Raw genomic sequence first — 24,372 nt, 5'->3', positions numbered from 1 at the left:
GGATGAAATCCACCCCAAATCTTAGAACCCAGAACTCCCCCTTGTCAACATTGTCCCAGACCTGGGTGTGAGAAGGTAGAAGGATGGACAGATTCAGGAATCGATAGGTAAGACGAAACTACTTCTCCAAAATAGTATGCATGAAAAAAGCCATACTCAGAGGGCCAAGTAGTGTATGAGTCCATTCATATGAAATGTGCACAGTGAGCAAATCCATAGAGACAGAAACAGATGAGTGGGTGCCAGGGGATGGGGAGGGAGGGTGGGGAGTGACTGCACATGGGGAGGGAGTCTTCTTTTGGAGTGATAACAATGTTCTGGGAGTAGATAGTAATAATGGTTATACAACCTGGTGACTATACCAAATACACTGAACTGTACCCTAAAAAAGTGATTTTCTTTTTGGAGAGAAGAAGGGAAAGATACAGAGAGAGAGAAAGAGAGAAAGAAACATCAATTTTGTTATTCCACTCATTCATGCCGTCATTTGTTAATTCTTGTATGTGCCCTGCCCAGGGATCGAACCTATAACCTTGACATATCAGGAAGATGCTATAACCAGATGAGCCAAAAGGGTGAATTTTATGGTATATATATTAAGATGTGTATAATGACCTCAGAAAAATGAGGTCATTTTATATATATTGTGTTTAATCTGGAGTTTTACACTCATTTTATTAGATTGTGACAAAGAAAAAGAAACAAAGAAGGCCCTGGCCGCTTGGCTCAGCAGTAGAGCGTCAGCCTAGCGTGCAGAGGACCCGGGTTCGATTCCCGGCCAGGGCACACAGGAGAGGCGCCCATTTGCTTCTCCACCCCTCCACCGCACCTTCCTCTCTGTTTCTCTCTTCCCCTCCCGCAGCCAAGGCTCCATTGGAGCAAAGATAGCCCGGGCGCTGGGGATGGCTCTGTGGCCTCTGCCCCAGGCGCTAGAGTGGCTCTGGTCCCGGCAGAGCGACGCCCCGGAGGGGCAGAGCATCGCCCCCTGGTGGGCAGAGCTTCGCCCCTGGTGGGCGTGCCGGGTGGATCCCTGTCGGGTGCATGCGGGAGTCTGTCTGACTGTCTCTCCCTGTTTCCAGCTTCAGAAAAATGCAAAAACAAAAACAAACAAACAAAAAAAACAACAACTAAGAATTGTTGAATTTGTAATGAATGTTTCTTCACAAGAAGTATTACTTCCTAAAAAGATCCCACAGCCTGACCGATGGTGGCATAGTGGATAGAGCATCGACCTGGGATGCCAAGGTCCCAGGTTGGAACCCCACAGTCGCTGGCTTGAGCTCGGGATCATCAACGTGATCCCATGGTCATTGGCTTGAGCCCAAAGGTTGCTGGCTTGAGCGAAGGGGCAACTGGCTTGACTTGAGCACTCCGGTCAAGACACATATGAGAAGCAATCAGTGAACAACTAAAGAGACACAACTATGAATTGATGCTTCTCATCTCTCTCCCTTTCTGTCTGTCTATGTCTCTAGAAAAAAAAATCTCACAAAGTTAACAAATGAAACTATGAAAAATGCTTTCATCTCAGTAATATCTATTTTTTCTTCCAATTTTTTTCTGAGTTTTTCTATCTTCATTTCCTTATGTTTTTTAATAATCTCTTCTTTGAAGCCTACATATCTTCTGTAAATTCTCTATGCTTTGATGTATCCTATTTTCTGGAATTTCCTTGCATTCTGTGGAGGGGTTTGGGGTTCTTTTTCTTGTCTATTGTCATCCTGTATTTTTGTGTAGTTCCCCTAGCAATGTACATTTCATCTGCTATTTGCTTCTGTTCTTTTCCTCATCAATTATTTTTTTAATTGTTGCTATTTTTTTTTGTATTTTTCTAAAGTTGGAAACTGGGAGGCAGTCAGACAGACTCCCGTATGCGCCCGACCAGGATCCACCTGGCATGCCCACCAGAAGGCGATGATCTGCTCATCTGGGGCGTCGCTCTGCTGCAACCAGAGCCATTCTAGCGCCTGAGGCAGAGGCCACAGAGCCATCCTTAGCGCCTGGGCCAACTTTGCTCCAATGGAGCCTCTGCTATGGGAGGGGAAGAGAGAGACAGAGAGGAAGGAGAGGGGGAGGGGTGGAGAAGCAGATGGGTGCTTCTCCTGTGTGCCCTGGCTGGGAATCGAACCCGGGACTCCTGCACGCCAGGCCAATGCTCTACCACTGAGCCAACCAGCTAGGGCTTGTAATTGTTGCTCTTTTACGTGTAGGACTCAAATTGGGTTGTAGACACTCTTGATTTTGCCAATAAGCTCACCTTGTCTCCTACTTCTACATTATCTGACTGGGTCCCCGCAGTGGAATATCACAGTGACATTCCACTGCTTCTATGGCCTGTGTCCAGAGGCAGATTAAGGTCAGTTGAGGCCCTGGGCGCAGAAGAAAATATTGGGCCCCTTCAAAAAAAAAGAGAGACAGGGAAAATAAAAATACATGTTAACCATATTTTTACATAAGTAAAAAATATTCTGTACTATTAATGTTAAAACTGCACCTATGAAACCAAACTTGGTGTCATGAGAAAAAGGTGTAAAGTTGGGGTTTTGTGGGGCCGTTCAGAAGTCGGGGCTCAGGGTGCACACCTGGTGCGCCTGCCGTTAAATCCGCCTCTGAGTGGAGGCGCTCCCAAACTCCTCAGGGCTCTGCCAGCTGCCTTGCGCTACAGGCAGGGACAGGAAAGTACTAGACTGCCGTGGACTTGGACTGCAAACTGGACAGAGGACACTGAGAAGACTGAGAAGAAAATGTGAAAAGCATTGCCAAGCCCTGTGCGGATATCTCTGACCATCCTATCTGGGACATGAGCTTTGAAGAATAAGGACAGAGCAAAATATTGGGGGACAGAAGCTTCCTCAGCAACCAGCCTGCTCAGCACCCTGAGTTGGCTGGCATTGGCCTAGGTGCTCTTCCTCAATTCCTGGGTAAGAGGGAAGTCACTAGAAGTCTCAGGCTCCGTCAGAGGAGACGTAGGCTGAGAAAGAAACGACCTTGCCCAACTCCCTCTCTCTCTCATGCACACACACACAATGTGAAGCTTTATCCCACCCCACCCCCGATCCCAGGGTCTCTCCTTGCCCTCTCATAAGCTTCTCTCTACCTTGCCCAAGTGTACCCAGCTCGCAGGAGTCTTCAGGAGGCGCCTTTATCTGAGCCTGGAAAGGCTTCTCAGGCAAGGGTTGTATCCTGATGCTCACCCCAGATTGGGGACTTCCCTCTCTTCACTGGGCTAGCTCCCCCTCAGACTTCAGCCACAGCACCCAGTTCCAAGAGAAAAGAGGCAAAGAGGCTTACCCACCATGGCCCTGTCCACCCCAGGGCCTGCACCTAAGTTCCTAGGACCTGCTTTCCCTCAGACCTGGCCTGGAGACATTAAGCACGGCATTCCCAAATCCCAGCCACCCAGCAGAAGCTTCAATACAGATATGTACTCCTGTGGGAAGTAGGTGTTCTTTCGGTGGGTGTCACTGGGGGACTCTTATACCACCCCGGTCTTTAGCCATCACGTCTCTGTGGCTGGAAGCACAAAGGAAATTAGCTGAAGGATAGTGGGTGGCTCAAGAGCATTTGGGGAGGGCTGGGGAGCCAGGCTTGGAGGGACAAGGGTCTGTGTCACGGCATAGTACCGGGTTGGCTCTCTCCCATGACTGGGACACACTGTGGTCTGCACTGCCAGCGTGGGACTCAGGCGCTGCCAGAAGAACCATGACTAGCACTGCTCCTCTGGTCACAAATCATTGTCACAAATCCCTGCCCCTGCTGCCACCCACCATCTAAGTTGGATATGTGTGGTCCTGCTTCCTCCCATCTCTAGGCCTATATTCAAGTGGCAACAGGTGCATTGGACTGATGGATCCTGGCCCCAAGTCCATGCACCAGCTGCAAGGGAAGCTGGGAGAACACAGGCCTGGCATTTCCCAGTCCTTTCATGGGAGATGGGCTCAACCTCATAAAGTGGTAACTTTTGGAGACAGAGGAATAGGAATAAAACATGTCCACTTGGCCCAACTAAATGGTCCAACAGTTTCCCACTACCTTTCTCATGAATCCTGACCTTCTACCCGATTGTTACCCCTTCAGAGAGCACCATCCTTCAGTTACTATGTCCCTACATTGTGCATCTCACTAACCTAGTCTTGTCCCTGACAGGAAGTCTTTTTGTAGGTGGAGGTGTTATGGATACATTAGTGCACCTTCTCCCAGAAACGCCCAAGTGTCTGACATTTTGAGCTGCTCAGCAAGGGCTATCATTGTTGTCCCATGGCGATATTTTCACATTTTAGGATACCTCATACTAAAATACACTTGGGGCTTTACAAAAATCTGACCAGCCTATTACTTGTTTCTCCCCAAGGATGCTATAGGCCTTTGGGGAATGACAGTTCTTTGTTCAGTGGCCCTACTGCACACATCACACACATTTAGTAGTCCTGAATCCCAAGCACTGGGTGCCAGTGGCTCCTTCCCTCCAATCAAGGAAAAAAATCAGGATCATCCCTAACCATTTTCAAAAGACAAGGGGCCTGACCAGGCGGTGGCACAGTGGATAGAGCGTCGGACTGGGATGTGGAGGACCCAGGTCCGAGACCCCAAGGTCACCAGCTTGAGCCCAAGGTCGCTGGCTCGAGCAAGGGGTTCCTCAGTCTGTTGTAGCCCCCTGGTCAAGGCACATGTGAGAAAGCAATCAATGAACTACTATGGTGCCGCAACAAAGAACTGATGCTTCTCATCTCTCTACTATCCTGTCACTCTCTCTGACTCTGTCACTGTCACAAAATAAAAAAAAAAGACAAGGGGACAGGATCATCTCAAGATAAAAACCTCCAAATTTTATAATTCACCTATTAAAAGGAACAAAACCCCTCCTCATGTCCTAGTCTGGCAAAAATACCACCCCTAGGCCCTGGCCGGTTTACTCAGCGGTAGAGTGTTGGCCTGAAGTGCGGGGGATCCAGGTTTGATTCCCGGCCAGGGCACATAGGAGAAGCGCCCATTTGCTTCTCCACCCCCCCTTCCTCTCTGTCTCTCTCTTCCCCTCCCGCAGCCAAGGCTCCATTGGAGCAAAGCTGGCCTGGGCGCTGGGGATGGCTCCTTGGCCTCTGCCCCAGGCGCTAGAGTGGCTCTGGTCGCGGCAGAGCTATGCCCCGGAGGGGCAGAGCATCGCCCCCTGGTGGCAGAGCGTCGCCCCTGGTGGGCGTGCCGGGTGGATCCCGGTCGGGCGCATGCGGGAGTCTGTCTGACTGTCTCTCCCCGTTTCCAGCTTCAGAAAAATGCAAAAAAAAAAAAAAAAAAACAAAAAAACAAAAACCACCCCTCCTGTCTCCCTCCCCAGGGAAGTCTCCCATAGGTTCTAAGCAGGAATGTTCTTCCGGCCTGCAACCCCACACCCAGCACACCCTTCCTTCAACTCCCCACAGAAAAACTCAGCTGAAACATTCAGTGAAATTTATTGAAACCATCAAAGAAAGGGAATGGTAACAGATAGAAACTCCTAACAGCCACTGGGGCCCGCAGGTCTCACCCCTCGCTCCTCCTAGAGCCTTGATGAGGCGCCTCCGCAGCCGCCCACACCATGGCTTTCCTGCCAGTGCCCCTTCTGGACCCTCCCATCAAACTGCAGAACTACGAACGTGGGTGATGTCCCCTTACTGTAAGGCTCCCCTCCCCGTCCTGATGACATTCTGTGCCTGGCCCTCCCCTATGGACCCACCATCAAGTCACAGGATGCTGGAAAATACAACAGTTGACACCACCAAGCCAAAGAAACTGAGTAACAAGTAACAACAGGAAGGCGCATCAGAGCACAGTCCCCGTGGAGCCTCTGGCAGCTGCCTTCTGTCCTGGATCCAGGTCTTCCTGCCCGAGGTCACAGGGTAAGCGCTGGCCAGACCTTTGTCAGTCCTTCCTGCAGTCTGTCTCCTGAGGCTGGGCTCAGGGTCTCCGGGGAGGGTGTGTGGGAGGGGGAGAATTGCTGGAAGAAAAGTACACACATCCCCACAACAACAAGCAGCAACTGGCCTAAATCTACACCAAGAAAACAGAGGTTGAGCTCACAACATGGGACAAAGGCAAGCAGAGCCTCGGCGTGCAGTGGAGCTCACAGCACGTGCCGGGGCTGAGGTGGCTGCCCCGTTAGGTAGGCAGGACACCACCGGCGTCGCCCATGCCTGGCGGCTCTGCGCAGGAACCACACTAACGTGTGTGTGCGGAGGAATGGATTACTTGACACATGGGTCACTATGAGGCTTACAAAGAAACAGGGTGGGGGTTCTCCAGGAAAGAGAGGATGGGGAGGTCCCTGACACTGAAACCCTTGCAATGGCCCCTGCAGTGAGGGTGGCAGACATTTCAGGTGCCCCTCACTTGAGCTGGGACTGGCTGCTCAGGGACGCTCCCAGAGCTGCTGCCCAAGTAGGCAGGGTTTGGGGATGGATGTGGTGACACTATGAAGGGCCATGTCTCCCCATCCCCTTGGTGTCACACATGGTCATGTTGGTCATTTGGAAGGGCTGATGGTGGCGATCAGGGTACCTCGGGAACAGTGGGGGGGGGCTTGGTTTGGGCTGAGCTAACTAACTGCCCTGCCCTAGCCTTCCCCTGCCTCCGGGGCTCTGCTACCCAAGAGGACAGGAGGCGACTGGGTCTTCCCAGCCTACTTGTTCAAGGAGGGCTTGGGGAAACTCATCTCCCCAGCCCCGTCCTCACTTTCTGACTCCTCCAAGATGGGCTTGAGCCTCTCCTGGGTGGGCTCCTTGGCTTCCTGGTCTGCGGCCTGGGCCTGGCCCTCTGGGCCGCTGCCAGGGCCTTCTGGTTCTGCCCCAGAAGCACTGCCCATATGGGCAGGGGAGGATCCTGCCTCACCCAGGCCTGCAGAAGCAAGGGCGTCTGCATCTCCCTGAACAGCAAAGGAGGCCTTGGTGGGCTCCTCGGGGACAGGGTCTGCCCCGGTAGCATCAGGGGTTTCGGGAGCAGCCTTCTCAGGATCAGCAGTGCCAGAGCCCGCCTCCCTGGCCACCACACTGGCCAGAGCAGCCTCGGCACTATCTTCACGGGCTGGGGCGGCCTGGGCGGCATCTTCACGAGCCAGGGTGGCATCTTCACGGGCCTGGGAGGCCTCTTCATGGGCCCGGGCGGCCTCTTCACGGGCCCGGGCGGCCTCTTCACGGGCCCGGGCGGCCTCTTCACGGACCCGGGAGGCCTCTTCACGGGCCGGGGCGGCATCTTCACGGGCCGGGGTGGCCTCTTCACGGGCCGGGGCGGCCTCTTCACGGGCCGGGGCGGCCTCTTCACGGGCCTGGGAGGCCTCTTCACGGGCCGGGGCGGCCTCTTCACGGGCCGGGGCGGCCTGGGCATCAGCCAGGTCTCCAATGCCCACAGAAGCCCCTTCACCCACTTGGACTCGCTGGCTGGTACTGGGGCTGGTTTCCAAGGCCTCGGACTCCCGAATGAGCCGGAGCATCCCCATGAAGTTAGGTGGCCTCCTCTCCAGCCGCATTCTCCTCAGATTGTTCCAGAGCGTCTCGTTGGGGCGGGCTCGCATCAGCACCTGCCGGGCGCGCACCTGGTCGGCCATGGAGGGCTGGACGGCCCCCTTTTCCATGGCCGCCTGCAGCAGGACCTCCAGGCGCATCACGTAGGTGAAGAGAGCCTCCTGGGGCCGCTGGGTACAAGTCATGAACTTCAGGCGCGCGGTGGTGAGGGTGTCCTCTTTGCCGTACACCTGGATCAGCGCGGCCAGGCAGTCATTAGCAGTGCTGTCGGGGTTTTCCTTCAGGACGTCGTTCACGAGACCCAGGGCCGGGCCTCTCAGGCTCTCCAGCAGCCGCCGCCGCCTCTCCCCCTCCGATATGTGGCGCCACAGGTACAGCATGTCATTGGTATGGTCCAGCCAGCTCTCGAAGGACTCGGCCTCGCGGCCTCGCCCTTCCAGCCCAGAAAAGGTTCTCAGCTCTTCGTAGGCCATGTTTTCCAAGATAGGCTGCAGTTCCTGCCTCCACTGCCGGTTCCAAGCTCCTGCTTGGCCCGGGGCTCCTGCCACACCCACAGCTTCCTCACCTGGAGCTCCTGCCTCACCTGCGGCTCCTGCCATACTCAAAGTTCCTGCCCTCCCTGCAATTCCCGTGTCACCTGCAGCTCCCTCCTCTTCCGACTCTTCTGCTTCACCTTCCTGTTCACCTGCAGCTTCTTCCGCTTCATCTTCCGCTCCCTCCTCGCCTGCAGCTCCCTCCTCACCTGCAGCTTCTGCACCTGCAGCTCCCTCCTCACCTCCAGCTTCTGCACCTGAAGCTCCTTCCGCACCTGCAGCTTCCGCACCTACGGCTCCCTCCTCAGCTGCCACGCCAGGAGGCTGTGCAGGGAAATCAGGTCTATCTTGTGACTCAGATGCAGGGATATGGGGCAGGTAGACCACAGTCCAGGGTCCCCCCCTGCCTGCTATTTGTTGGGGGATCAAACTTCGGTTTAAATACTCAGTGAACTCAACGAAGGCCACCATGCACTGGAGGTCTCTTCTGAAGACCCTGCCCAGCACTAGGAACCTGCCCACGTGCTGCAGGGCAGCCTGCACGGCCTCCTGAAACTCCTGGTCCTCACAGTCGTCTGGGATGCCCAGGATGAGCACGGAGTGCTGTGGGCTCACCCCCATCCAGCGGCACCAGTCCTGCAGCATGGCCAGTGCCATCGCCGCCCTGGAGGACATGATGAGTAAGGAGCAGTGACTGGACAGGATGTGCAGGCTGTCGCAGTATGGCCCCTGCCCTGTGGGTGCAAAAGGAGAGAGTTGTGTTAGTGCTACACAGTCCACCACACTACCCAGCCAGAGCCCCATGCCCCTCCTAGAAGAGGCCTAGAGCATCTCCCCTCCTTGTTTTGTTTGTTAGATTTTAGAAATAGTCTTTGAAAATAAGTGAATTTCCAAGATACAGTGGTACCTTCACACATGAGCACTTTAAGTCATGAGCAGATATTTGGGGTTTTTTTTAATTATTTTTTATTTTTCTGAAGCTGGAAACGGGGAGAGACAGTCAGACAGACTCCCACAAGCGCCCGACCAGGATCCACCCGGCACGCCCACCAGGGGGCGATGCTCTGCCCCTCCAGGGCGTCGCTCTGCCGCGACCAGAGCCACTCTAGCGCCTGGGGCAGAGGCCAAGGAGCCATCCCCAGCGCCCGGGCCATCTTTGCTCCAATGGAGCCTTGGCTGCGGGAGGGGAAGAGAGAGACAGAGAGGAAGGAGAGGGGGAGGGGTGGAGAAGCAGATGGGCGCTTCTCCTGTGTGCCCTGGCCGGGAATCGAACCCGGGTCCCCCGCATGCCAGGCCAACGCTCTACCACTGAGCCAACCGGCCAGGGCCATGAGCGGATATTTGAATCACGAGTTTCTGCCACCCTCCACTAGACGGCCTGCCGAATGTTCTGAAAGGGAGGAAGAAACAGACTTCCATGGAAAGGTTTTTGCTGAAATGGCCTCTAAGTGAAAGCGAGGAAAGTGTGGCGAAAAAGCCAAAAGTCAGTGAAGAAAATGATGATAATTAAGCAAAGTATAAAAATAACAAGTTTAGCGATAAAATTACATATCATACTAGTGTGTAAGTTAAATTTTTTAATTAAATGTGGCATTAAGTGTGTACAGAGTAAATTATGTTAGGCAATGTATAGCACACAAAATGAAAACCTCCTCCACCAGTCTCCTTCCCCTCTGCCTGCATCTTCGCCTGACCTTGAAGGTAAATACACTTCATAAACCAGTTTATTTCTTTACATTCTCTTATTATACATACGTATGTATGTATATATGTGTATATATATGTTACAGTACTTATAAAGTACGTTTTCTTATTTAAAAGCATATAAAACAAAAAATTCATGTGGTTTTTGGGGAATGGAACGGATTAATTGCATTCCCATTAATTTAAATGGGGGAAATTCGATTGGACACATGAGCAAATTGAGTCATGAGCTCGGCTATGAAACAAATTAAACTCATGCGTCAAGGTACCACTGTATAATGCTAGTCATAATTTTTTTTCTGGCATCAGTCTTAAGAAGCTGGAGGTGGTATCACATTACCTGATTTCAAATTATACTATAGAGTCACAACAATCGAAAGAGTGTGGTATTGGCAGAAAAAAACCCACACAGACCAATGGAACAGAAATAAAACCATACATAAGACACTGGTAGGAAGGACAGAGATGCGGAAAGGGCTGCCAGCTCCCAGAAGCGAGTGGTGGCTGAGGGTCTGGAGGGATGCTCACTCGGAGAGGTGTGGGTGCTCCGCCCCAGGCCTGGAGCCCCAATCTAGAGCCCCAGAGCCTAGAACAGGTACCCAAGCATTTGGCAGTGAAAAGAGCAGTGTTTCTGTCTGTGGCTCTGGTGGAGGGAGAGCTGAGAGGACTGGAGTTGTCTGAGAAGAGTGTAAAGTTGGAGGCTCAGGGAGAGACACTGAGAACCCTTGTGCTGAGTCATTTTCCAATACTGCAGTCGCCATCTTTCTTGGGTGGAGCAGTCCCCTCCGAGTGGCATCAGCCTGGGGAAAAGCAACTGCTCTGCCCTCGGGAGTCTCTCCTGCTCCAGTCATAGCAACTGGGTTGTTCTGAGAAGCTAGGAAGCAGGGGGAGTGTCAGGAGAGGACCGTCTCAGTCTTCCTCCCCGAGACCAGGGTCTTACCAGCTGTAAGAGCTTCTGCAGAGGAAACTTGGCCCCACTCGATCGGAATCTGCTGGTCACCTTGTTGGGGAGAAATAAAATTTGAGTATCCAGCAGTGGCTGAGGGATTAGGCCACATTCTCTGTACTGAACTACTGACCAAGAGACTCCTAAAGTAGGGGGGGGGTCCCACTAACGTAGTATTCCCAATCTCAGCTGCCCTAACCCAACAAGCTTGCAACCTGTAGAGGGGTTGATTGAGTGAGGCCAGTCTGGGCCCACACTACAGTCTTTCTACAGAAGACTCTGTGGGAAGACCAGGCCTCTGCAAAAGGAATTGGAGCAGCTGAAAAGTGGAGGCAAATCTTGAGCCTGAAGCTTTATGGAGCTGCTGTCATCTCCTAAGCAGGAGGAAGCAGATCTTTATACACAGTTGGCCCCTCCCACAGTACCCAGACACAGAAAACGCAGACACAAACGGTGAAAACAGTAGCAGCTGCAGAGAGGTAGCCCACAGCGGGTTACAAACAGTTGCTGACACCAGAGGCAAGGCTGGTAATATATTTGCAAATCAATAAATGTGATTCATTACATAAACAAAAGGAAAGATAGAAACCACATGATATCAATAGATGCAAAAAAAAGCATTTGATAAAATCCAGCACCCATTTATGATCAAAACTCTCAGCAAAGTGTGAATACAGAGAACATACCTCAACATAACAAAGGCCATCTATGACAAACCCACAGCCAACATCATACTCAATGGGCAAAAATTAAAAGCAATCCCCTTAAGATCAGGAACAAGGCAGGGGTGCCCCCTTTCACCACTTTTATTCAACATAGTTTTGGAAGTCCTAGCCACAGCAATCAGACAAGAAGAAGAAATAAAAGGCATCCAAATTGGAAAAGAACTAGTAAAACTATCATAATTTGCTGATGATATGATTTTGTATATAGAAAACCCTAAAGTCTCAGTCAAAAAACTACTAGACCTGATAAATGAATTCGGCAAGGTGGTAGCATTAATTTTTTTTTTTTTTGTATTTTTCTGAAGCTGGAAACGGGGAGAGACAGTCAGACAGACTCCCGCATGCGCCCCACCGGGATCCGCCCGGCACGCCCACCAGGGGCGACGCTCTGCCCACCAGGGGCGACGCTCTGCCCCTCCAGGGCGTCGCTCTGCCGCAACCAGAGCCACTCTAGTGCCTGGGGCAGAGGCCAAGGAGCCATCCCCAGCACCCGGGCCATCTTTGCTCCAATGGAGCCTTGGCTGCGGGAGGGGAAGAGAGAGACAGAGAGGAAGGAGGGGGGCGGGGTGGAGAAGCAAATGGGCTCTTCTCCTATGTGCCCTGGCCGGGAATTGAACCTGGGTCCCCCGCACGCCAGGCCGACACTCTACCGCTGAGCCAACTGGCCAGGGCCAGGATTAAAATTAATATTCAAAAATCAGTGGTATTTTTATACACCAACAATAAACTCTCTGAAAGGGAAATTAAGGAAACAATCTCCCTTACTATTGCAACAAAAAAAATAAAGTGCCTAGGAGTAAACTTAACCAAAGAGGTAAAAGACCTGTACTCGGGAATTTATAAAACATTGAAAAAAGAAATCAAGGAAGATACAAACAAGTGGAAGCATATACCGTATTCATGGATAAGAAGAATAAACATCATTAAAATGTCTATATTACCCAAAGCAATCTATAAATTCAATGCAATTCTTATTCACATACCAATAGCATACTTCAAAGATATAGAATAAATGTTCCAAAAATTTATATGGAACCAAAAAGAACACGAATAGCCTCAGCAATCTTGAAAATGAAGAATAAAGTGGAAGGTATCACAGTTTCTGAAATCAAATTATACTACAAGGCCACTATAATCAAAACAGCTTGGTACTGGTATAAGAACAGGTATACAGATCAATGGAACAGAACAGAGAACCCAGAAATAAACCCACGCCTTTACAGTCAATTGATAGTTGACAAAGGAGGTGAGAACATACAATGGAGTGAAGACAGTCTCTTTAATAAATGGTGTTGGGAATTGGACAGCTACTTGCAAAAAAATGAAACGACCAACAACTTACACTATTCACAAAAATAAACTCAAAATAGATAAAGGCCTTAAATGTAAGTCGCGAAACCATGAACATCTTGGAAGAAAACATAGGCAGTAAATTCTCCAATATCTGTCGTAGCAATATTTTTGCCAATTTATCTCCACAGGTAAGTGAAACAGAGGACAAAATAAACAAATAGGACTATATCAAACTAAAAAGCTCTAGCACAGTAAAAGGCACCATGAACAAAATAAAAGGACAACCCACACAATGGGCAAACATATTCGCCAATACGTCTGATAAGGGGTTAATAACCATAAATTATAAAGAACTTTTAAAACTCAACACCAGGAAGAGAAACAATCCAATTTAAAAATGGGCAAAAGACTCCGTTCCTGTCTGTCTGTCCCTGTCTATCCTTCTCTCTGACTCTGTCTCTGTAAAAAAATAAAATAAATAAAAAAACATTGCTGAATGTAAAGAAAAAAAAAATGGGCAAAAGAACTGAATAGACACTTCCCCAAAGAGCACATACAGATGGCCAATAGGCATGTGATAAAATGCTCAACATCACTAATCATTAGAGAAATGCAAATTAAAACCACCATGAGATATCACACTTCACACCAGTCAGAATGGCGCTCATCAACAAAACAACACAGAATAAGTGCTGGCAAGGATGTGGAGAAAAGGGAACCCTCCTGCACTGCTGGTGGGAATGCAGACTGGTGCAGCCACTGTGGAAAACAGTATGGAGACCCCTCAAAAAATTAAAGGGGCCCTGGCCGGTTGGCTCAGCGGTAGAGCATTGGCCTAGCGTGCGGAGGACCCAGGTTCAATTCCCGGCCAGGGCACACAGGAGAAGCGCCCATTTACTTCTCCACCCCTCCGCCGCGCTTTCCTCTCTGTCTCTCTCTTCCCCTCCCGCAGCCAAGGCTCCATTGGAGCAAAGATGGCCCGGGTGCTGGGGATGGCTCTGTGGCCTCCGCCTCAGGCGCTAGAGTGGCTCTGGTCGCAACATGGCGACGCCCAGGATGGGCAGAGCATCGCCCCCTGGTGGGCAGAGCGTCGCCCCTGGTGGGCGTGCCGGGTGGATCCCGGTCGGGCGCATGCGGGAGTCTGTCTGACTGTCTCTCCCTGTTTCCAGCTTCAGAAAAGAAAAAAAAAAAATTAAAAAAAAAATTACGAATGAATCTGCCTTTTGACCCAGCTATCCCACTTTTAGGAATATATCCCAAGAACACCATAGCACTGATTCAAAAGAACATATGCACCCCCATGTTTACTGCAGCATTGTTCACAATAGCCAAAATCTGGAAGCATTTTGAGCAATACATTTTCCTGTTTCTATAGTTGCTTCCCACTAATTTTGATTGAGTTGTATTTTTTCTTATTAAAGTATTTGGCAAGAAATATTTTCTAGATTCCTTTGTGATTTCCTTTAGTCCATGGGTTTCCAAATATTTAGAGATATGTTATCATTATTAATTTCAAATAGATCAGGGAACTTATTAGGTGAAAATGCAATCCTTTCAAACTAATGGAGACTTTTTTATGGCTGGACGCATAGTGTATCTGGGTAAATGCATAAGTCACCCTTGTAAAGAATCTATTCTTTTCTGTGGAGGCCAAAGCCTTGCCCCTTTTGACACTGCAATCCCTATGCCAACCCCAAAGCGGTGACAGCGGCCTTTCAGATTCCAACTGCAGCGACCCACCCCGAACTCCGCCCCCATGCCATTTGCAGTATTCCCCAGCCTTCACCAAATCACAGCAACCCCGGTGCCTCCCGCTCACACCATCACCAGCTCCCCACCTGCCAGGAGGCTCCTTTCCCGCCCCGCCACCAACACACACCCTTAGCCAGAGGCTCTACGTTACAGCCCGTCCCTTCCCTGGACGCCGGGCTACACCCTCTCCTGCCCTGCAAGGCGCTCCCCCCCCCCCCCCGCAAGCGGCGCTCGGACACTAGCCGGAGGCACTCACCTCTAGCATCGCGTCCCTACTTGCTTAGATGTTAGCCTGCCCCTCTAGCCTCTTCACATCAGGGAACCCACCCTTCCCCGCGCCCCTCCCACACCCGCAGCCAGTCCTCCGCTGTGGCCCCTCCGCGTTCGCACCACCTATGGCCACACTTGACAGAGGACACTAGTGGTCTTCTCCAACCTCCCCACACCGGGAAGACCTTCCACTACCGCCAAAACCTGGAGCTCCCCCCCCCCCGCCCATATCAGCTGGTAACCCGCCCATTTCAGTTCTCCATACCCTGAGCAGGAGCACCCCTCCTGGCCTGGCAGCCCGCGTTCTCCCCGCTCCCTCTCCCACACGCCCGCTGGAAGCTCCCCACACGCCCGCACGCCCGCACGCCGGGAGGTGGAAGCTCCCCACACGCCCGCACGCTGGGGGGGGGGGGGTGGAAGCTCCTCACACGCCCGCACGCCGGGGGGTGGAAGCTCCCCACACGCCCGCACGCCCGCTGGAAGCTCCTCACACGCCCACACGCCCACATGCCAGGTGGAAGCTCCCCACACGCCCCGTGGAAGCTCCCCACACGCCCCGTGGAAGCTCCCCACACGCGGGAGTCCTCCCGATCGCCTGCACCGTGATCACTAGCCCTTCCTCAGCCCAACAGTAAGCGTTAGTCCTCCCCTCACGTCGGGGCACCGGGGACCTGCCTGCCTCCCACCCACCGACGCATCCTCAAGGTAGGTCTCCTTGGTCCTGGAAGCACGGTCGTGGTCCTCCCCCTCCAAACTAGGGAGACATCCCTTCCCCTGCTTGGTCAACCATTTAACCCGCTTAGCCACTGACTGCACCCACTGCCTCCTCACAAGAGCCCCCCCTGCCCCCTCACAGGGATACCCACCCTGGGACCCCCTACTGGCAATCCCCACACGCTAGCCCTCTTCTCCAACCCCCTGGACAGGGCGCCCTTCCCCCAACTCCAGCTACGGAGTCCCCGCCAAGTCCCCCCCTGGGGCCTTACTTTCTCGGCCTTGGTGGACGACTCTGGAGTTCCACTGCAGAAGGTCTCCGAAGAGCTCGCCTCTTCTGCGCAGCCAGAAGCCCAGGAGCCCAGCGGGGGACTGCTCTCCCAAGCACTCCGTGCCAAGGCCAGGAGGGCTTCCAGGGAGCTCCCAGAATCCCCTGGTAGATAAGGTAGAAAGTTCTAGGCGGTCTGGGTGCAAGGCAGATATGATTGGATCCGAAGAGCACGTGAAGAGGAAAATGTTACTGTAGCAATATGCCTCGCCTCAGCCTCAGGACTTGATGTCCCAAGCCTTGAAGCGTCTTGTTGCAAATTCAAATTTTCTTTAGTTTGTCTTCTATTATGGTTGAAAATGTCGTAAAGATAGCCTGTATTTTTACGACTTCTTATCTAGATGAATCAATTGCTGAAGCAGGAGTTAAAATTTCCTGCTATAACCTTAGATATGTCTGTTTCCCCTTTATTCTGTCAACTACATTTGTTTTATGTATTTTAAGCTTGTTATTATAAGGTATAAATACATTTATGAATTCTGTGTTCCTTATTAATATATATATATATCACTATTACCTTTTATCTCAGGTAATTGTCTTTGTCTTTAAATCTATTCTTTCTAGTAGTAATGTAGCCATTCCTACTTTGGATCCTCTTACTATGAACTCATTTGAGTCTTTATTTTTACATTGCATCTCTTGTAGACAGCAAAATATTTGCCCTTTTCTTCATGCTGACAATCTCTACCTTTTCTTTGGAGTATGTAACCCATTAACATTGAGTGTAATTTTTATATGGTTAAATTTAGCCTTAGTTCATACTGGCAGCTATAACAAAACACCAAAGACAGGGTGGCTTATAAAATATGAACATTTATTTCTCACAATTTGGGAGTCTGGACAGTCCATGATCAAGATGCTAGCAGATTCTGTGTCTGATAAGAGCCAGTTCCTAGTTCCTAGTCACGTGTCTTCTCACCGCGTCTTCATGGGGCAGAAGGGGGAGAGAGAACTATCTGGAGTCTTCTTCATAAGAGCACTATTCCCATTAATGGTAAGGTGACCAATCGTCCTCCTTTTGGGAGGACAGTCCTTCTTTTGTAAGTTCCATCCTCCCTCAAAAGTGTCCTCTGGCATGTCCTCCTTTTTGATATTGGAAGACTGATCTGTAAATGTCTGTATTCAATTGATGCAGAGTCCATCCATTCCGTGTGATGTGACATATCTGTATTTGACATGACAATTTGTCAAGGATCAGTACAGTGCAGTGAGATGTGATTATGAGATGCGTGCGCTCTGCACGGGAGACCTTGAGAGAGTGCGCGATATACTGAACGTGCAAATGTCTTTGTGTACTTCTTACTGAAACATGACATGGCACATACGACATTGTAGACTCACGATTATTTCTTTCTCAGTGAATATTCAATCATAGACAAGTAAGCACAATTCATGTTTTATTAATTCATTATCTATTTAATAATTTCCAAATATATATAATTTTATTTAAAAGTATTTTCCCGAAATTCGAGTTTTAAAGTGGAAATCTAACCTCAAACCATATCTATTAATAATGCATTTTGATTAAATAGTTGCATAAAACAGATGTTTATTAATCAGAAAATGATAAATACACCCGAATATCACTCCAAATTAGTGGTTTTGTTTGATACTTACATATGAATTTTCAAAAGGACACAAACAGCCTGACCTGTGGTGGCACAGTGGCTAAAGCGTCGACCTGGAACGCTGAGGTTGCCAGTTCGATACCCTGGGCTTGCCTGGTCAAGGCACATATGGGAGTTGATGCTTCCTGCTCCTCCCCCACTTCTCTCTCTCTCTGTCTGTCTCCTCTCTCTAAAATGAATAAATAAAATCTAAAAAAAGCAAAAAAGGACACAAACATCCAATCTTTAGCACTGTGATCTGTTTTTATTCTTATGTTCCCCTTTTTCTGCCTGAGATAATTTTTTTCAAAATTCCATTTTAACTTATTGCCTTTTTAGGCAACGACCACTTTGCGTTGTTTTTTAGCGGTTTCTATAGAAATTATAACATATACTCTTAACTTTTCACTGTCTACTTATGGTTAGTATTGTGCCACTTCATATAAATGTAAGAACCTTTTGACCATATCCATTCCCTCTCTAACCTATCCTTTGTAATGTAATTACCATATGTATTACATCTACAAGTATTATAAAACACTATTATACATATTACAATACACTATTATCCAGTACCCATGTATTGCAATATACTATTATAATTTTACTTTAGTTATGTGTATTATAGAGAAAATATTCTTTAATATTTACCCGCATAGCTACTATTTACGGTGTTTTCATCCCTCCTCTTGTTATATTGGGACAGTGAAAATCAGACGTTTGCCATAGAATTAAGTAGTCAAATTAAGGAGTCTTTATTGCAAAAAGCCGGCGACCAGTGAGCGAACTAGCGTTCCAAAGAACTCGTGGCCCCTAACACAGTTCGGGGCTAGCTTTTGAAGACAAAAATCACATACTGATTGGGGTATAGGGAGGAGTGGGAGCCTAGTTAAGCGTGATACAAAAGCAGTAAAACAAAGCAATAAAAAAAAAAACTCAATCTTGCTAATAAGCTCATTAAATCTTACTGACTTGTTTTATCTATAGGATCAATTTAAGGAAAAACATTTCTAGACACTAAGATCATAAGTTTTGAAGATGAAGACACAGTAGTAATAAATCTTTGTATGCCTAAAAAAATTTCTAAATATTCCAGGGTTTACGACCCCTGACACATCTGCAATTTGGCAAAACTAGCTCTAAGGCGGGGGTTGGGGGGGTGAGTTTTAGAAAAAGCAAGTTCTGGGGTCATTTAGAGTTCAGGATAGGGAGAAGCTAAATAAAGTTATTTATGCTAAGAACCTTTTTTGCTTTATTTCACTCTAAGATCAAAGTTTCCCTCTACTATCATGTTTCTTCAGGTAGAAAAAACCTCCTATAGCATTTCTTCCAGTGCAGTTCTATTGATTAATTCTCTTAGCTTTCATCTAAGAGAATAAAGTCTTGTCTACGGCCATCCCAGTCTGAATGTGCCCAGTCTCCTCTAATCTCAGAAGCTAAGCAAGGTCAGGACTGGTTAGTACTTGGATGTGAGAATGAGGTCTTTCACCTTCATGGTTTTATTTTTTTAACTTAAAATTATTTCTAATTTATTGTGTTGAAATGGTTTCAAGTGTTCTACTCAATATAACACTGTCTACACAGCACATCGTGTCCCCATGCCCCATGCAAAGTCTCTTCCATTCCCATTTCACCATTTTTGCCCCTTTTTGCCCTAACTCTACCCCAACCTTTCCCTCTGACTATTATGACGCTGTTGTCTGTTTCTATGTGTTATGTATATATAGTTTGATCCCTATCCCCTCTTCCCCCTTCTCTCTGACAGCTGTCCATCTGTTCCCTGTGACCCTACTTGTGTCTATTCTGTTCCTCATTTATGGTGTTCATTACATTTCACATATAAGTGAGATCATATGGTATTTGTCTTTCTCTGCCTGGCTTATTGCACTTAGCATAATAATCTCCAGATGCATCCATGCTGTCACAAAGGGTAAGATTTTCCTTCTTTTTCCATTGTGTATATGTACCACAGCTCTTTTGTCCACTCATCCACTGATGGACACTTGGGCTGTTTCCAGATCTTGGCTATTGCAAACAATGCTGCAGTGAACACTGGGGTGAATATATTCTTCCAAATTAGTGCTTTGGGATTTTTAGGATAAATTCCTAGAAGTGGGATAGCTGGGTCATAAAACAGTTCTTATTTTTAATTTTTTTTTTGAGGAATCTCCATACTGTTCTCCACAGTGGCTGCACGAGTCTGCATTCCCACCAGCAGTGCAGGAGGGTTCCCTTTTCTCCACATCCTCGCCAGCATTTGCTGTTTTTTGATTTGTGAATGCAAGCCATTCTGGCAGGTGTGCGGTGGTATCTCATTCTGGTATTAATTTGCATTTCTCTAATGATTAATGACCTTGAGCATTTTTTCATATGCCTATTGGCCATCTGTAAGTGCTCTTTGGAGAAGTGTCTATCCAGGTCCTTTGCCTATTTTTTAATTGGATTGTTTACTTTCCTGGTGTTGAGATTTAGAAGTTCCTTATAAATTTTGGTTATTAACCCATTGAGTGGGCTGTCTTTTAATTTTGTTAATGGTGTCTTTTGCTGTGCAAAGCTTTTTAGTTTGATGTAGTCTCATTTGTTTATTTTGTCCTTTTTTTCACTTACCGGTGGAGATATATCAGCAAAAATATTGCTACAAGAGATTTCTGAGAGTCTACTGTTTATTTTTTTTCCAAGATTTTTATGGTTTCATGGCTTACATTTAAATCTTTTATTCATTTTGAGTTTATTTTTGTGAATGGTGTAAGTTGGTAGTCTAATTTCATTTTTTTGCATGTACCTAATTTTCCCAACACCATTTATTAAAGAAACTGTCTTTACTCCATTGTATATTCTCACCTCTTTTGTCAAATATTAATTGAACATAAAGACGTGTTTACTTCTTGGTTCTCTGTTCTGTTTCATTGATCTGTATGCCTGTTGTTAAGCTGGTGCTTAACATTGTTTAGGTTACAATGGCCTTGTAATGTAGTTTGATATCAGGAAATGTGATACCTCCCACTTTGTTCTTCATTTTTAAGATTGCTGAGGCTATTTGGGTTCTTTTTTGGTTCCAGATAAATTTTTGGAATATTAGTTCTAGATCTGTGAAGTATGCTATTGGTATTTTAATAAGAATTGCATTGAATCTATAGATTGCTTTGGGTAATATAGACATTTTAATGATGTTAATTCTTCTTATCCATGAACACAGTATATGCTTTCACGTGTTGGTATCTTCCTCGAGGTCTTTTTCAATGTCTTATAATTTTCTGAGTATGTCCTTTACCTTCCTTGGTTAAATTTATTTCTAGGTACTTTATTTTTTTGTTGTCGCAATAGTAAATGTGATTGTTTTCTCAATTTCTCTTTCTGACAGTCCCATTATTGGTGTATAAAAATGCCACTGATTTCTGAATATTATTTTTATATCTTACCACTTTGCCAAACTCATTTATCAGGTCTAGTAGTTTTGGGGCTGAGACATTAGGGTTTTCTTGTACAGGATTGGGAAGAGAGAAATAGAGAGAAAGGAGAGGGGGAAGGGTGGAGAAGCAGATGGGCACTTCTCCTGTGTGCCCTGGCTGGGAATCGAACCCGGGACTTCCACACACTGGACCAATGCTCTACCACTGAGCCAACTGGCCAGGGCTTCATATTCCCAACTTTTTGGGGAGCTTATCATTCTCAACAGAGCACGTGTCCTCAGTCAGTCCTGGATTTCAGTCCTGGTTCTGCCCTAGGAGCACCTACCCCTGGTGGGCAAACTGCAGCTTGCAAGCCACATGCGGCTCTTTGGCCGCTTGAGTGTGGCTCTTCCACAAAAAACACGTGTAGGTTCTACCTCCATAAGGAATGTACCTACCTATATAGTTTAAGTTTAATAAATTTGGCTCCCAAAAGAAATTTCCATCCTTGTACTGTTGATAATTTGTTTGGCTCTGTTGACTAATGAGTTTGCTGGTCCTAGAGGGAGAACAGAACTGCCCCAGGGTGCGCACGGGTGCGTGGGAAGACATGACAGAACTCCCACGAGGGGCGCCGCGGGGGGCGCGGGGCGGGCACTCGGGCACTCGCCTGGCGGCGCCACCTTCCTCCGCGCCGCGCATGCTCCGTGCCCCCCCTTTCCCACGCTGCCCACAGCCCCGCTTAGCCCGCTCCCTGCCCGGAGGTTGGTGCTGGACGGATGGTTGGACGGACAGCCATGCAGAACGCACATTCCGAGTGGTGACGGTGCGAGGCCAAGCCCCTTCCCAGAGCCCCGCCGCCTCCTGGGGGCTGACCCGGAGCGCTGCTCAGAGCGTTAGCCTTGGCCTCAGACCTGCTGGAGAGCTAGGGTCGGCGCCATCTCCGCAGGTGGCGAGGGAGCTGCGACAGCGGCGACCGTCGGGACTTCCTGGGAGGCGGCCAGCTCGGGGAGCTGGCAGCCGGTCCTCGGGGCTGCCCCCTTCTTGGGCTCCCAGGAAAGGCAGCCCGGGTTTCTCAGTGTCTGTCCACTGACTGCGGTTCGCTACTGTCCCTGGGGCCGGCAAAAGCGCATCCTGTGCCCAGCCTCCTGGTAAGTTTAGACTGTACGCCTCTTCATGTGGGAGCGCGGGCAGGCTGGCGCAGAGACGGTGGTCGCAGCAGTCCTGCCCTGGGGCTCCGGGCGGGGGGCTGTGCCCTTTGGTGGTGTGGGGTGTTGGCGGTGAAGAGCAACACACGGCAAAGCTTAAGAAGAGGAAGTGAGGGCGTGCTGGAAGGCCCACGGGTAGGAGAGAGACTGCACTGAGCTTCACTGGGACTGCGCGGGAATTGTGCAGTGACGCCCTGCAGAGCCAGGGCTCACACACACCCACCGAGCTCCCAGGGCCGGCCGGCAGCTGCAAGCCTTCGGGACGTAGAAGGGAGGAAATCTGAACTCTCTGCTAGGGAAGCCCAGTTCTAGTGGCAGGGTACAGAAAATAAATGGTAAACGTTTTAAATGAGGAATTAATAAAGTATATTAAATGGTGGGAAGTGCCATGGGAAAAAACAGAGTACGAGGAGGGAGGTGAGGTGTGGGATTGCAAGTTAAAGAAATGTGGTTCGAAGGTGACATTTCTGGAAACCTTGAAGGAAGTAAGAGAGCCTACTGGGCAGAGGTAACAGCCAGTGCAAAGATCCTGAGGTATGTGTGTAGGAGGAAGAGTTTAGAGGCCAGTGTGGCTGGAGCCAGGGAGCAAGGATGTGGGAGGACAGGAGGAGGAGGAAGTCAGGAAGGGCCATGTGGGTTTATTCTGAGTGAGATAGGCACTTCAGGGAAAGTTCTAAGCAGGGAAGGACAGAACCCCACTAGGAGGTGGCTCTCTTTATGTCCAGTTCAGCTAAGGACAGGGTCTGGAGACACCAGTTGCAGGGTTGCTCTTTCGAGTGCTTTTCTAGGCTGGGCCACATGGAGGGCCTGAGCTGACCTGTGGTAGATCTGAGCCAGGCCTGGGCTCTGGGCTGAGCTGGCCTCCCCAGGCCCTGGCTCCTCCGGCCTTTCCACCAGGGGGTGGCAGGTGCGCTGCAGGGAGAGCTGCTGAGGCCGAGAGAAGGCAGTTGGGCTGGAGTCACTAGATCCCAGAGGAAGTTCCATCAGGACGGAAGAAGACTGGGCGCAGCGGTCCTAGGCGTCCTTCCTTGTGGATGAAAAGCCCCGGTTCCTCAGCTAGTTTAAGTGAGGCTGCTGGCTGACTATCTTTCCTCTTTGTTTGTTTGTTTTTTGTTTTATTTTTCTGGGGAAATAGCCCCATCTTACAGTCTTCTGAAGGCATCAGCACCAAAGCCCGCTGGCCCCTCTCCGGCTTTGGGGCCGCTTTACTTCAGCTGGCAGCACTGCTGTACCCTCTACTCCTTCCTTCTCCCAGGGGGCCAGGCGGTGGCTCTTCATTCTCAGCTTTCCTTCTGCCACAGTCAGTGAGGGGTGGGAGTCTTCCCCCTTCCCCCCCCCCCCCAAGGAGGGTGGCAGGGCCTTATTGGCTTTCGGCCCTGGGCGCTGCTCAGCCTCAGGGTCTGCGATCATCCTTCAGTGTCTCCTCTGCTTTGGTAGGCCAAGGTCAAAGAGTCTTAAGGGAAGCTGCTCTTCAGCTCCACAGGCTCGTTCTAGATTGTTCCCTATGCAAATGATAAGAAACATCACCCCATTCCCACCTGGGGGGAGGAGTTATAGTCTGTGATGACAGGGTATGTCATGTCTTTCTCCAGGATTACTTTTTCTTTCCAGAATTTGAAAGTATGCTGACTTGGGGGAGTAGGTCTTAAGCATAGACACTGTTGGGAGCAACCGCTCATTGCGGTTGGTGTCCCCAGGGTGCCGTGTGGTGTTGAACTTCAGTGCTGGTCTCCATCTACAGGTGACCCTGTCCGTGCTGTTTCTTTCAGCTCATCGTAGCTCAACAGCTGCTTCTCTATTGGGGGCTTGGATCCTAGTATATCTTTGAGTGGGGGGAACAGAGATAATGTCTCTTCCTTTAGACTTTGTTGTCTTTTCCAAGATGGATCATGACCGAGAAGTATAGCTTGCATTGTTCTGCGAAACAATGTGATTCTAGTCTGAAAACCCTGGCTATTGTCACTAGTCTGCCCTGTACCTTTAGCTTGGTAGGTTCCCCAGTGACTGATGGTGTGTCAGAACGAAACATGTGACATGTGGACATCAGAATGATTACTTGACAGTGACATCTTTTGCCCCCCCCTTTCTAATGAGATGAGATTCACATAAACTATTTTATTTTAAGATATATATATATATATATATATATATATATATATATATATATATATATATTTTACAGGGACAGAGAGTCAGAGAGAGGGATAGATAGGGACAGACAGACAGGAACGGAGAGAGATGAGAAGCATCAATCATCAGTTTTTCGTTGCGACACCTTAGTTGTTCATTGGTTGCTTTCTCTTATGTGCCTTGACCGTGGGCCTTCAGCAGACCGAGCAACCCCTTGCTCAAGCCAGCGACCTTGGGCTCAAGCTAGTGAGCTTTGCTCAAACCAGACGAGCCCACGCTCAAGCTG

The 24,372-nt window shown here is 49.1% G+C and overlaps 2 protein-coding genes across 2 annotated transcripts in view; one reads left to right on the top strand and one right to left on the bottom strand.

The window, feature by feature from the left end:
• ZNF275 (zinc finger protein 275) overlaps positions 1-24,372 on the top strand; it is a 117,801-nt gene that overhangs the window by 85,815 nt on the left and 7,614 nt on the right.
• LOC136317286 (paraneoplastic antigen Ma6F-like) lies at positions 6,650-8,677 on the bottom strand. Its single transcript, XM_066249926.1, has one exon. It carries the CDS (start codon positions 8,675-8,677, stop codon positions 6,650-6,652), a length of 2,028 nt encoding a protein of 675 aa, XP_066106023.1.

Source organism: Saccopteryx bilineata, chromosome X (genome assembly GCF_036850765.1).
Source record: "Saccopteryx bilineata isolate mSacBil1 chromosome X, mSacBil1_pri_phased_curated, whole genome shotgun sequence".
Classification (NCBI taxonomy): Eukaryota; Metazoa; Chordata; class Mammalia; order Chiroptera; family Emballonuridae; genus Saccopteryx; species Saccopteryx bilineata.
Note: the sequence above shows the minus strand (reverse complement) of the source record. Positions and strands in the feature narration are given on the sequence as shown.